This window comes from Pipistrellus kuhlii, unplaced genomic scaffold (genome assembly GCF_014108245.1).
Source record: "Pipistrellus kuhlii isolate mPipKuh1 unplaced genomic scaffold, mPipKuh1.p scaffold_m20_p_7, whole genome shotgun sequence".
In the NCBI taxonomy this organism is placed as follows: domain Eukaryota; kingdom Metazoa; phylum Chordata; class Mammalia; order Chiroptera; family Vespertilionidae; genus Pipistrellus; species Pipistrellus kuhlii.
Window position 1 is genome coordinate 9863003 of NW_023425573.1, and position 12891 is coordinate 9875893.

General features: G+C 37.6%; 1 protein-coding gene across 8 annotated transcripts in view; it reads right to left on the reverse strand.

Annotated features, from left to right (window-relative positions):
* Positions 1-12891, reverse strand: part of NBEAL1 (neurobeachin like 1) — a 109899-nt gene that overhangs the window by 16548 nt on the left and 80460 nt on the right. For all 8 annotated transcript variants that reach the window (XM_036420685.2, XM_045575607.1, XM_036420683.2 and 5 more), the window contains 4 exons: positions 10407-10537; positions 7054-7163; positions 3231-3348; positions 1862-1959 (listed from right to left, as the gene is read on the reverse strand). In XM_036420685.2, coding sequence (XP_036276578.1) covers positions 1862-1959; positions 3231-3348; positions 7054-7163; positions 10407-10537 — 457 coding nt within the window. The remainder of the gene's footprint in view (positions 1-1861; positions 1960-3230; positions 3349-7053; positions 7164-10406; positions 10538-12891) is intronic.

Here is a 12891-nt window from a genome sequence, read left to right on the forward strand (position 1 = left end):
TAAGGTGTTGTAAGCTAGGTATTATTTTATCTGAGGCCTAGATTCACCATCTGAAAAATGAGGATAATTAGATATTTATTGTGAGAGTTGGGTAAATCACGTAGCGTACTTGCATTAAAAAAACAAAATAAAAAGACATAATAAATAGTATATTATTGTACCCTGGCCAGTGTGGCTCAGTTGGTTGGAACACTGTCCTGTAGACCAAAAGGTGGTTGGTTTGATTCCAGATCAGGGCACATACCCAGGATTTAATCCCTGGTCAGGGTGTATATAGGAGGCAATGAATCAATGTTTCTCTCTCACCTTCTTTTATGTTTCTCTCTCTTCCTCTTTCTCTAAAATCAAAACATCTTGTGGCAGCCTTCTTGTGTTTACCTAATAGGGACAGCCATCTTTGACAACATGGGGGCAGACATCTTGTGTGTTGGAGTAATGGTCAATCTGCATATTACTCTTTTATTAGATAGGATAGAGGCCTGGTGCATGGGTTGGGGCCAGATGGTTTGCACTGAAGGGTGTCTCAGATCAGGGTGGGAGTTCCCTTGGGGCGTGAAGCGGCCTGGAAGAGGGGCCTGTGGTGGTTTGCAGGCAGGCCAATTATGAAACTTTGTAGCCTTGAGTGGAGCCAAGCCTCCTGCTTGCTCTGTGGCCCCAGCCACTTTTGTTAGGATTTACTTATCTTCTATAACTAAAACTTTGTAGCCTTGAGTGGAGGCCTGGGCCAGCCAGGGTTTGCAGGAAGCTTGGCTTCCTCCATTGCCAGGGAAACCCAAGCCACGTGCTTGCTCCGTAACTGCAGCCATCTTGGTTGGGTTAATTTGCATACTTGCTCCTAATTGGCTGGTGAGTGTGGCTTGTGGTTGTGGTGGAGGTACAGTCAATTTGTATATTACTCTTTTATTAGGTAGGATAATTTGAGTTTTAGGACTGGGTTTGGGCTCAGGCTGCTAAGTGCCCTTTTTTGGGCAGATGTCAGTTACTAAAAAGTCTTATATATAGAACAAGTCCCAATATAAGAACTGTTTTAATAACATAACCTAACTGGTTTTCAATTAAAATAAAGGAGGGCCCTAGCTGGTTTGGCTCAGTGAATAGAGCATTGGCCTTCGGTCTGAAGGGTAACAGGTTTGATTCCTGTCAAGGGCATATGCCTGGGTTGCGGGCTCAATCCCCAGCAGGGGCCGTATAGGAGGCAGCTGATTAATGATTCTCTCTCATCATTGATATTTCTATTTCTTCCTCCCTCTCCCTTCCTCTTTGAAATCAATAAAAATGTATTTTTATATAGAAAGAGGAAGAGAGAGGGTTAGAATCATTGATGAGAGAGAAAAACATCCATCAGCTGCCTCCTGCACACCCCCTACTAGGGATGTGCCCACAAGCAAGGTACATGCCCTTGATTGGAATCAAACCTGGGACCTTTCAGTCCACAGGCCAATGCTCTTATCCACTGAGCCAAACCAATCAGGGCTAAAAATGTATTTAAAAAAGAAATAAATAAAATGAAATAAAATAAAGGAGGGAGTAGTATCTCATCTAATAGGGAGACTTTAATCTCATCATTTTCTTTCTCAGAAATAACAAAATAAAGTAATTGGCTTTCTGAATAAATATAAGCCTCTTGGAGATTTCAGAGTAACTGATTGTATATGTGGATTGACTGCAATATTTTGTTATTTCAAAACAGAAACAAACATTTAAATCTATTTTTTATTAAGAGACAATATATTTTTCTCAAATTCTAAATAATTTTGACATAGGGTTTTAAGTCATCAAAATCCTTGAAAATACTGGTAGTAACACCCCTTAGCAATTAATTTCTAAACTTTTTATATAATCAATAACTTTTATGGCTTACCTTTAACAGTTGACAAGGTGTTTGCCCAAAATTATTAATCATCCCTTCTAAGGCTTTTCTTTCCTTCTCATCTGTTAAGGCATCTAAATCCACAGCTCCTAAAACCAAAAGTAGTCAACTCACTACAGAGTGAAAATAAATCAGTAAGCCACATAACTGAGTAATGTATCAGAGACTGATTAGCATATTTTCATTAAAATATTATTCCGTTCTTTAATTTATAGAACATTTTAAGGGTAATGTTTAAAAAACAGTAAAATATCAAAATTAAATATGTAAAAGAATACATTTTATCAACTATTTAGAACTAAAATATTTTAAACAAATTTAAGAGAGTCCAAAAAGTTTCTCTAAGAAAAATGCAAACTATACTCATAGTATACCTAATTGTTTTCCTCATCATAGTCAAGATCAAAGAAATGTAATAACCACACAAAAATACTGGTATAGCCCTATACGGCCAGCACTGCTCAGTGGTTAGAGCATCTGCCTATGCACTGAAGGGTCTTGGTTCTATTCCTGGCCAAGGGCATGTTGCAAGCTTGATCCGTGGCCTCAGAGTACGGGTGGGAGGCAAACAACCGATGTGTTGCTCACACTGATGTTTCTCTCTCTCCCTCCTTTCTACTCTCTAAAAACAATGGGAATAAAATTGCCTTGAGGAGGATTAACCAAAATGCTGCTATAAATTACTGCTTATCTAATAAGTGTTGGGAAATGTGACAATACGGTTAACTGATTATTCTTAGACATACCTAATATGAATTGTTAATGGCTAGTAATTGGCCAAACTAGGTGGGTCTGATTACTATGCTCCTAACTATCATGCTACACTGCCTCCCTACAAATTTTTATAGAAATAAAAATTTTATAGAAATAAAAATCTTTCTAGCTACAGAAAGTCATGTGGGCACTGCTATTATATAATTCATATAACTTCATACTATTCACAATCTTTAGACAAGGACTGCTTAGTATGACTTTCAAAGCCCTCAAGAAATGTTCTTGATCCTGAGCTAATGAACATTAGAATGTCATCATTAATTTAAAGAATTATTATTTGTAATTCTAAAAGTATTTTATTAAAGTCTGCTAAAAACTTAATACTAAATATCTAATTTAAGACCTGACTGAATAGGAAATATCTCCAGAGATCAAAAATTTTTATGCCACCAATAACTGACACTTACAGATTTGCATATATATTCTTAATTACTATTTTTTACAAAAGGATATTTCTCACTTTCAAATAAAGATTTTTTAAATGTAGTTTTATCATGTCAAATGGTTATGTCCAAAGTATCATGTTATAAGCACATATTATATATTTTAGTAATATAATACAAGATAAAAAGTACATAGGTTTTACCTTCATAACTACAGTAATAGAAAACATTGAGTGCCTCCACTGCAGCTGGCCCCCTCTGTTTATAGCCAAAAATTAGATCTATCCATTCATGAAGATGAGCAGAAACATATTCAGACTCCTAGAAAAAGAACAAATAATTAATTAATATAAAATACCTTCCAAGTACCATGTAAAGATGGGTCCTTTAAAAAAGTAAGAGTAAATTAAGCATTTCCACACAAAATCTTACCACTGTAAATAAAATTATCTCAAAATCAAGTTAACAAATATTCATCATCTACTAAATATTGACTATATCTTGTTCAATGCAGACAATGTAATTATTACTATTTACTACATATGCATCTCCTAACTAATGGTTTAGTTCATCTGTTGAGGTATTTCTCCCTCTTAGACACACTCAAGAAAATATATAGTATCTTAAGACTATTAGAGAGAGAGGAACAGAGAGATACAATAATCCAAAAATGGAATCACTTGTACAAACCAAGACTCATAGCAACTCATAGCAATTTCAGCCTATTCCAGTAATATGAGCTTTAACCAGTCAATCTGGAATTAACTGATCAGCACTAGTGAGTTATTTTCATGACAGACCCTTGCCTTTCCCCCAAAGGTGAGCTGCCAGAAACAACACATTCTATGTTAGACTTCCTTTTCCTGTCTCCTTCTGCCTACAGAAGCCTTCCATTTTGTACAGCATCTGGGAACTCCTTTCTAGGGTAAAGAGGATGCTGCCCAAATCATGAATCATTGAATAAAGCCAACTAAATCTTCAAATTTACTGGGCTGAATTTTTTTTTTAATCAAAAGCGTCATTATTATTTTTAAGCAATTAAAACAGTAAAGTAGAAATGAAAGTTACTTAGCAATTCCTGGGCGATGATCATAACAGCTTGATGGATTAGAGATCTGAACTTTTAAATGGGTTAGATTTTGTTTAATTGACTGCTTTATTACCATCTCTCACTGCTGGTTTGCTTTACCTACATTCTTCTGTGTTTTTGCTGAATTGTGTCAGCCATGATGTGTGTCAGCCAAAAGTACCTATGTACTTTTTATCTTGTATTATATTACTAAAATATATAATATGTGCTTATAACATGATACTTTGGACATAACCATTTGACATGATAAAACTACATTTAAAAAAATCTTTATTTGAAAGATGAGAAATATCCTTTTGTAAAAAATAGTAATTAAGAATAATAATTGAGTATTACAGTCTTTTTCCACTACAAATTTCTCCTCTCATTTTACGTTCTGCATGAATCTTTAAATTTGATCTTTTCTTTTAATCCAGAATATTCAAAGAGACATTAATATGAATTGCATTAGTTTCTCTGACCTAAAAACTTTGGATAGCTTCATTAGTTCAGAGTCTTGTCTGCCTAATTCACATAAAGGAAGCACACAATATGTAGTTTTTTAACAAGAATCTTAAGGGAATTTAGAAGCCTCTCATTCAGCCCAAAGTAATATGGAAGGTTTTTGTCCAATAGAATCGATGCCTATGAAACTCAAAATATTTTAAAAGAAAATTTATTCAGTCTGAAAAAGATAGAAACTGTTCAAAAACGAAGAAAGACCTTTGACTTTCAAGTTACTATGGTTAAGAAAGAGGCTGATAAAAATACTCATGTAAACAATTTTATTTTTTAAATGGGAAACAAAGAATGACTGTGGGGGTGGTTTCAAGAGCCTAAGGGTAGAACAAAGGAGCCATAAAGAACCACTCGGAATAGCACTGGATCCTATTAAAGAACTAGAGATCATGTTCCTGCTAGAATTCTTAATAGTTACAAACTACGTAGTTACTGCTAAGTGCCTCTTGCTTTCTCTTCCTTTTGAATGAGAAAGTCTATCAAATTCTGACCTTGTCACATCACTGTTGTTATGTGAGGGCAGATAATTTGTTTTTTTACTTTAGTCTGCTGATCCAAGAGACACAGCTAAACAGTTTCATCCCCACATTTAGGTGAATAGTAAGTTTCTGGACTTTAGATCTCATGCCTTAATGCAAGGATCAGCAAACCACTCCTTGTGTGCCAAATCTTACTAGCTGCCAGATTGGTAGATTGGTCCAACACAGCCACACACATTTATTTTGCATTTCAATGGTAAAATTTTGACATAGACCTTACAGCCAACAAAAATATCTATGTATATAAAAGCCTAATATGCAAAGTGTCCCCTCGGGAATTCGACTGACCAGGAGTTCGATCACTTGCTATGATGTGTGCTGACTACCAGGGGGTGGTGCAGAAGGAAGGCAGGCCCTGGCTGGCAGCTGGCAGCCAAGGAAGAGAGGCCCCGGTCCACAGGTGGCAGCCACTAGGGACCCTACCTATGCACAAACTTTGTGCACTGGTCCTTTAGTTTATTATAATGTCCTTTATGAAAAAAGTTTAAAGATCTGTGTCTCAAAGAGATGAGACTCTGGGGGCTCTTGAGAAGAAATATGTGTAATTTGTATGTTGGAGGAAAGTGAATAATTTGTGGCTAAAGGTCAGACAGACTAGTATAGTAGATGGTTGCAAATTCTTTCTCACTTGCACCATTGAGGGGGGGAATTTATTTTCCCTCTTTTTGAATGTACACTGATCCTGTTTAATGATTATAAGGTGGCAGAAGTGATGCTGTGACAGTTCACAACCTCAAGTCATGAGAAAATGTGGAAGCTTCATTTTCAGGGGAGCCCTGAGCTGCCATGTAAGAAGTCTGGCTACCCAGGTAGAGAGGCCACATGGAAAGGCGATATCCTGAGACCACATGGAGAAGAAGAAAAGTCCAGCATGCCAGTGTCTCAATGAAGCCTACTTGACTCTAGCCTTAACTATCATGTGACTCCAAGGGCATGAGAATCTCAAACAGGACCATAAGAATTATCTAATTGAGACCAATCAACTCACAGAAATGTGAGCGATAAGAACATGGCTATAGTTTAAAGTCAATGCATTTTGAAATAGTTTACTAGGCAGAAATACATAACTGAAACACAAACTACTACCATCTTATTAGTAAGGAGAATGCATCCCTGAAATCCTGGACCCCCACTGCATGTCATCCATAATACAGAGGAAAGCATCTGAGAAGTTCCTGTTTAGCTATAAGAAACAGATTCTTTTTCAGAGTTGCCTTACTCATGCATAAGGTTATTGCTTATAATTATTATAACCTAATCCTGAACACTGTAAATTTGACAAACTATATACTAATGACAAGCAATGTTTCTAAGTATTGGCCTAATTAGCTTTAGAATATGCAACATTTCAGTTTAAATAGAGAACTAGGTGGATTATTGGGGGGGATGGGGGAGGGCACATCTCCTGCAAGATAAAATACAATAGCAACATTAGCCTCTCACTACTACTTCGATTCCAAAGTGAAAATTTAGCTAAAAATTAGTAACATTTTTTAAAGTGGCATTTAGAATTTAGCTATCTTAAAAACTTGCTAAAATCCTTCAAAGAAAACAAAAGTATACTGATCCTTATATTAGATTTGAAACAAATGTGGGAACTACAATAAATCAAACTACACCAAGCCTGGTGACTGAAATCGTTTCACATACAACAGGCAGGTACCTTACACAACTGACTTTTTTGCCATAGACCCATGGGACTTGACTCTACTTTCCCTACATCTGAACATTCATCACCCTCAGAATAAATTATTATATTATGCAAACATCGTATATAATAGATTAAAAGTTAATGTAGAAAAATGATTAATAGTCAGATACACTTAAAATTCCATCTTCTGGAAAATACAATTATCTTTATCTTATCAATCTCTCTAATAACTAAACACAAAATCTTACCAGAGCTTTCCTATGTTTATAGATGAAATCTTCAGCTGACTTAGCCCATTTGGGGAGAATGACATCATTTACTAGTTCTTTGGAAACTTGTAGACGACCCAGGTTAAAATCTAAGACATATAAAATAAAAATGTATCAAGTCATTTTAGATTTAAGTAAATCAAATAGAACAAATATGAATGAACATTCCTTATCAAAACTGAAGGTTTTTCTTCTTTCATTAAGAGTGAAAAGTGAGAATCAAGTTCCCTTCTTGGGTAAATCAGATTAATAATTGTTGTTTTTAAAAGTAATATATTTTAGCCGAAACTGGTTTGGCTCAGTGGATAGAGCATCAGCCTGTGGACTGAAGGATCCCGGATTCGATCCCGGTCAAGGGCACGTACCTTGGTTGCGGGCATCCCCAGTAGGGGGTGTGCAAGAGGCAGCTGATCGATATTTTATTGATTTTTTACAGAGAGGAAGAGAAAGAGAGAGAGAGAGTGAGTTAGAAACATCAATGAGAGAGAAACATCAATCAGCTGCCTCCTGCACACCTACTACTGCGGTTGTGCCCACAACCAAGGTACATGCCTTTAACCGGAATTGAACCTGGGACCCTTCAGTAAGCTCTATCCACTGAGCCAAACTGGTTAAGGCAATTTCTTATTGAAGGAATCTTATAGCTATGAATAAAAACTTAGCCTGAACAAAAATGCAAGATTAAGAGTTCTTTTTTTTATTTTTTTTATTTAAGTGTTCTTAATTTTAAAAGTAATTAGTATAGTCACTGTACTGGTTGATGTACAAAATATAACCTTAGAGCTTTTTTAACTCATACATTAAACTCACTTTAAGATTTTTACTTGCTTTATGAAAGAAAAATATTTATATACCAATATTCTAAATAAATACTGACATCATAAAGATTTGCTCATATAGTTAGAACCCAAAAATGAAATTTTCTAATTTATAAAGTATGGGAAGGGAACAGTGTTAACACAAAAGACCTTCATAAAAAAAAAAAAAAAAAAAAAAAAAAAAAAACCCACAAAAAAAACTGCCTTAAAATATCAGTGCGTCTCAAAGTATAAGAGTTAAATGTCACAGAATGACAGGACACACAGGGTCTATAGCTTTATCAACCCAATTACTGTATAGCAGTTAGCGTTGGCCACCTGATAGCCATTCCTCATTTTGTAGCAGAACCGGATTATATTCAAGTTGTCCATCCCTGCCCTTATAATTCATGCCTATTGCAGGTGACTGGTATAGGGATTGGTATATGACCCACTCTGGAGAATGAGGGGAAGTTACAAAAAGGTTTCTCGATCTTAAGAAATGACACAATTAACAACCTCACTTCTTCTAAGACACCATTATGTCTGCCTATGCTACCTATAACTGCTTTAGTCATTTGTAACCATGAGAGGAAGTAGCCAAGGACAAAGCCAAACCACTTAGAATAGCAGAGTGAAATATAGAAAGAACTTTGCTTGGATGATATTGTTAAGCCACCGGAAACTACCATACCTCAGGGTTTTTATGAGGGAAAATATTAAAATTTTCTGAATCACACAATTAGGAGTTGTTTTTACCAATATTTGTTTTACTAATATAAGGCTAATATTAACTAACAGTTGTTGGCATTTTAACTAATATACTTTGCTTTCTCCCAACTAGCTCATTTCAAACAAAGAGGCAATGTATAGTTAGGAATGGCTCTGGTGAATGTTAGAAATTGTCAAACTTAGAGAACTGTAAATTCTGCATTCTAATTTAATCTGCTCATCCCACCTATCCTAGATACCCTACGTTAGAAGACTTTAGTCCTATGCCTGACTAAGAATGTATAGGATCAGACTATGTCAATAGATTCACTTGACTTTCTTAAAGTGACCAATTCTAACTGTCTTACTGAGAATCAGATGCCCTACCTCCAAACAACTGTCGAAGTGTGCATGACCACAGGACATGAGGCCCTGAATATGTTCTTCCTGGCCTGACAAATAATCCTACTGTGCAAGCAAAGGATTAAACTTTAACATTATATGCTAGGAAAAAGAAGTTGGTTATGGTTCTTTGACACTGTGAAATTTCCTGAAAGAACAATAGTAACAATCTTGCTCATTTCTTTATTTGTGCTTAAACTAAGTCTAAAACTTCCTCATAGAAAAAGTATTGGGATATTTTAAAAGACTGTATTTACACAATCTACAGTAACTAGAATTTGCAAACAGCCTACGTGCCCGTCAGCAGATGACTGGATCAAAAAAATATGGTACATCTACACAATGGAATACTATGCTGCCATAAAAAAGAAGGAATTCTCATCATTTGCAGCAACCTGGATAGAATTGGAGAACATTATGCTGAGTGAAATAAGCCAGTCAATGAAAGAGAAATACCACATGACCTCACTCATTTGGATAATAAAGAACATTATAAACTGATGAAACAAAAGATAGATATAAAGACAGTAAAGCAACAAGCAGACTGTCAAATTACAGCGGGGAGGGGAAGGAGATCTGGGGGAGATAAGAGATCAACTGAAGGACTTGTATACATGCATATAAGTACAATCAATGTACACAAAACTCTGGGGAAGGAGGGTATGTATTATATGAGAGGGGGGGGCAATGTTAAAATATGTACACAGATAATAATTTAATAAAAAAATAAAAAATAAATAAAAGACTGTATTTAGCTCCGTGATTGTCTCCTTCAAAAACATACTGATTTTTCAAATACTGTGACAATTAATACCGTCATTCTTTTCAATTTGCCTCCTATCTTCTGCTTTAAATCAGGAATCAGCAAACCTTTTAAATAAAGGTTCAAATAATAAATATTTTTGGCTTTGTGATCCCTATGGCCTCTGTTGCAATTACTCAAACCTGCTCTTTTACTGTGAAAGCAGCCAGTCTGTATATATAAATGAATTGGCTGGCTGTATTCCAGCAAAATTTTATTTATAAACACATTTGCCCATGGATTTGGCCTATGGGCTGTAGTTTGCTGATCCCTGGTTTAAATCCTCCTTCTACCTAACTCAAACATTTTTAACCAAATTGCTATATGGTCATTTATATGAAATAGCATATGGTCATTTCTGCTTCTCTAATAAACACTGTACTCTGACAAATTCTCTTATCAATTCAAATTTTACCCATTTATCTTACTTAACTATAGCACTTCCATGGAAGGTAAGAAGAGTACCTTGGCATCAATAAGCCCTGTAAGAAGAGTACACAGGCAGAATGTATCTTAACTAATCAATAGAATATAACAAAGATGTTCTAACAGATATTTTTCAGGATCCTCCATTGGGACCTAAAATATTATATTCAAAATTTTAATCTCCTATTTCTTACGATTTTGATTTTCCAAGAACTCTGGGAAATAGAAGAATTCAGGAATAAGTTCCTTCACATCATTTGGATTGTCCATGAGAGCCTGCCATGTAGCAGGAATGGAATGGAATTGTCGATCTGCACAATCAAACCTGCACACAGAGATTGAAAGAGAAAGGTGAATGCTGAATGAGAACAACAGGCATGAAACAAACCTTTAAAATTTCTTTAAAAGTTCCCTAATGATAGTTTCTCTTTTCTTAACATTTCTGCTTTACAGAGAGGAAAGGAGAGGGATAGAGTTAGAAACATCGATGAGAGAGAAACATCCATCAGCTGCCTCCTGCACACCCCCCACTGGGCATGTGCCCACAACCAAGGTACATGCCCTTGACCGGAATCAAACCTGGGACTTTTCAGTCCTCAGGCCGACACTATCCACTGAGCCAAAAAGGCTAGGGCTTCCTGGATTTATTAAATGACTTAATAAATGACAATGATGACTAATTTGACTTTTCATGCCCAACAATCTTGGATTGAGGCTAAGCTAAACTTAGCAGAACTCTGAATTTAATTTTGTCAATGACTGGGTCATTAATAAAGTTTAATGATGGTATATCCAAACTCAAGGAGAGGTACAGCTTTAACGGTAGAATTTTTTTGTTCGTGTGGGAGAGAACAGCTTTACTGAGATATAATTAACATATAACGCACTCTTCTTATGTAGAAAATTCAATAATTAATGGTTTTTAGTATATTCACAGAGTTGTGCGTCCACCACCACAATCAAGTTTAGATATTTTCATCACTCCAAAAAGAAACATATTTATAAGCAGTCACTCTTCATCTACCCCTAATCTATTTTCTGTCACTATGAATTTGCCTATTTTAGACATCTCATATAAACCATACTACATGTGCCTTTGTGCCTGGCTTAATTAATTTAGCATTCTGTTTTCATGGTTCATCTATGTCATAGCATGCATCAAGCTTTCATTCCTTGTATTCACTCACAGCCAAGTACGTAATATTCCATTTATGGATATACCATATTTTGTATATTCCTTTACCAGTTGATAGATATTTGGATGTTTCCAATTTGGGCTATTATAAGTAACTAGAGGCCCGGTGCACAAAATTCGTGTACAGGGTAGAGGGGGGTAATTCCTCAGCCCAGTCTGCGACACCTTGAGGGATGTTCAACTGCCCGTTTAGGCCTGATCCAGTGGACATCCCTCTCACAATCCAGGACTGTTGGCTCCCAACTGCTTACCTGCCTGTCTGCCTGATTGCCCCTAACCGCTTCTGCCTGCCAGCCTGACCACCCCCTAACCACTGCTCTGCCAGCCTGATCAATGTTTAACTGCTCCCCTGCCTGCCCAATTGTCCCTTACTTGTCTCCCCTGCTGACCTGGTTGCTATTAATTGTCCTCCCCTGCAGGCCTGGTTGACCCAATGGCCCTCCCCTGCTGGCCATCTTGTGGTGGCCATCTTGTATCCATATGGAGACAGCCACCTTGTGTGTTGGAATGATGGTCAATTTGCATATTACCTCTTTATTACCTAGGATGTTGCTATGTACATTTGTGTATAAGTTTTTGCATAGACATGTTTTCAATTGTCCTATATAGTAAAGAGGTAATATGCAAATTAACCCTCATAACCTCACAAGATGGCTGCCTACAACCAGGCTGGCAGGGGTAGTGAGCGACGACCAAACGACCGAAAAGCAGGCTGCATGGGCAACCAGGCCAGCACGGGGTTTAGTGAGGGTCAACCAAACGACTGAACAGCAGGCTGCGTGGGGTGACCAGGCCGGCAGGGGGGCAGTTGGGAGCGACCAAGCCAGTGGGGGAGGGGTGGAGTTAGGGACGACCAGGCCGGCATAGGGGGGCAGTTGGGGGATGACCAGGCTGGCAGGGAAGGCAGTAAGGGGTGACCAGGCTGGCAGGGAGGGGTGAGTAATTAGGAGCAACCAGGCCAGCAGGGAGGAGGCAGTTAGGAGCAACCAGGCAAGCAGGGAGGGGGCAGTTAGGGGCAACCAGGCTAGCAGTGGGGGCAGTTAGGGGCAATCAGGCCGGCACACAGGGGCAGTGAGAGACAATCAGGCCAGCGGGGCGGGGGGGTAGTTAGGGGTGACCAGGCAGGCAAGCAGATGAGTGATTAGGAGCCAATGGTCCAGGATTGTGAGATGGATATCCGACTGCAGGTTTAGGCCCAATCCCCGGGATCAGGCTTAATCTGGCAGTTGAACATCCCCCTAGGGGTCCCATATTTGAGAGGGTGCAGGCTGGGCTGAAGGGACCCCCTCACTCCATGCATGAATTCGTGCACCAGGCCTCTAATCTTGAGATAATTAGAAGTAGAATTGCTAGGCTATATAGCAATTCTATGTTTAACCCTTTGAAGACTGTTTTCCACAGAGACCGCATCATTTTCATTCCCACCAGTAGTATGTAAGAGTTCCAATTTCTCAGCATGCTAATTGACACGAGGTATTACCTGT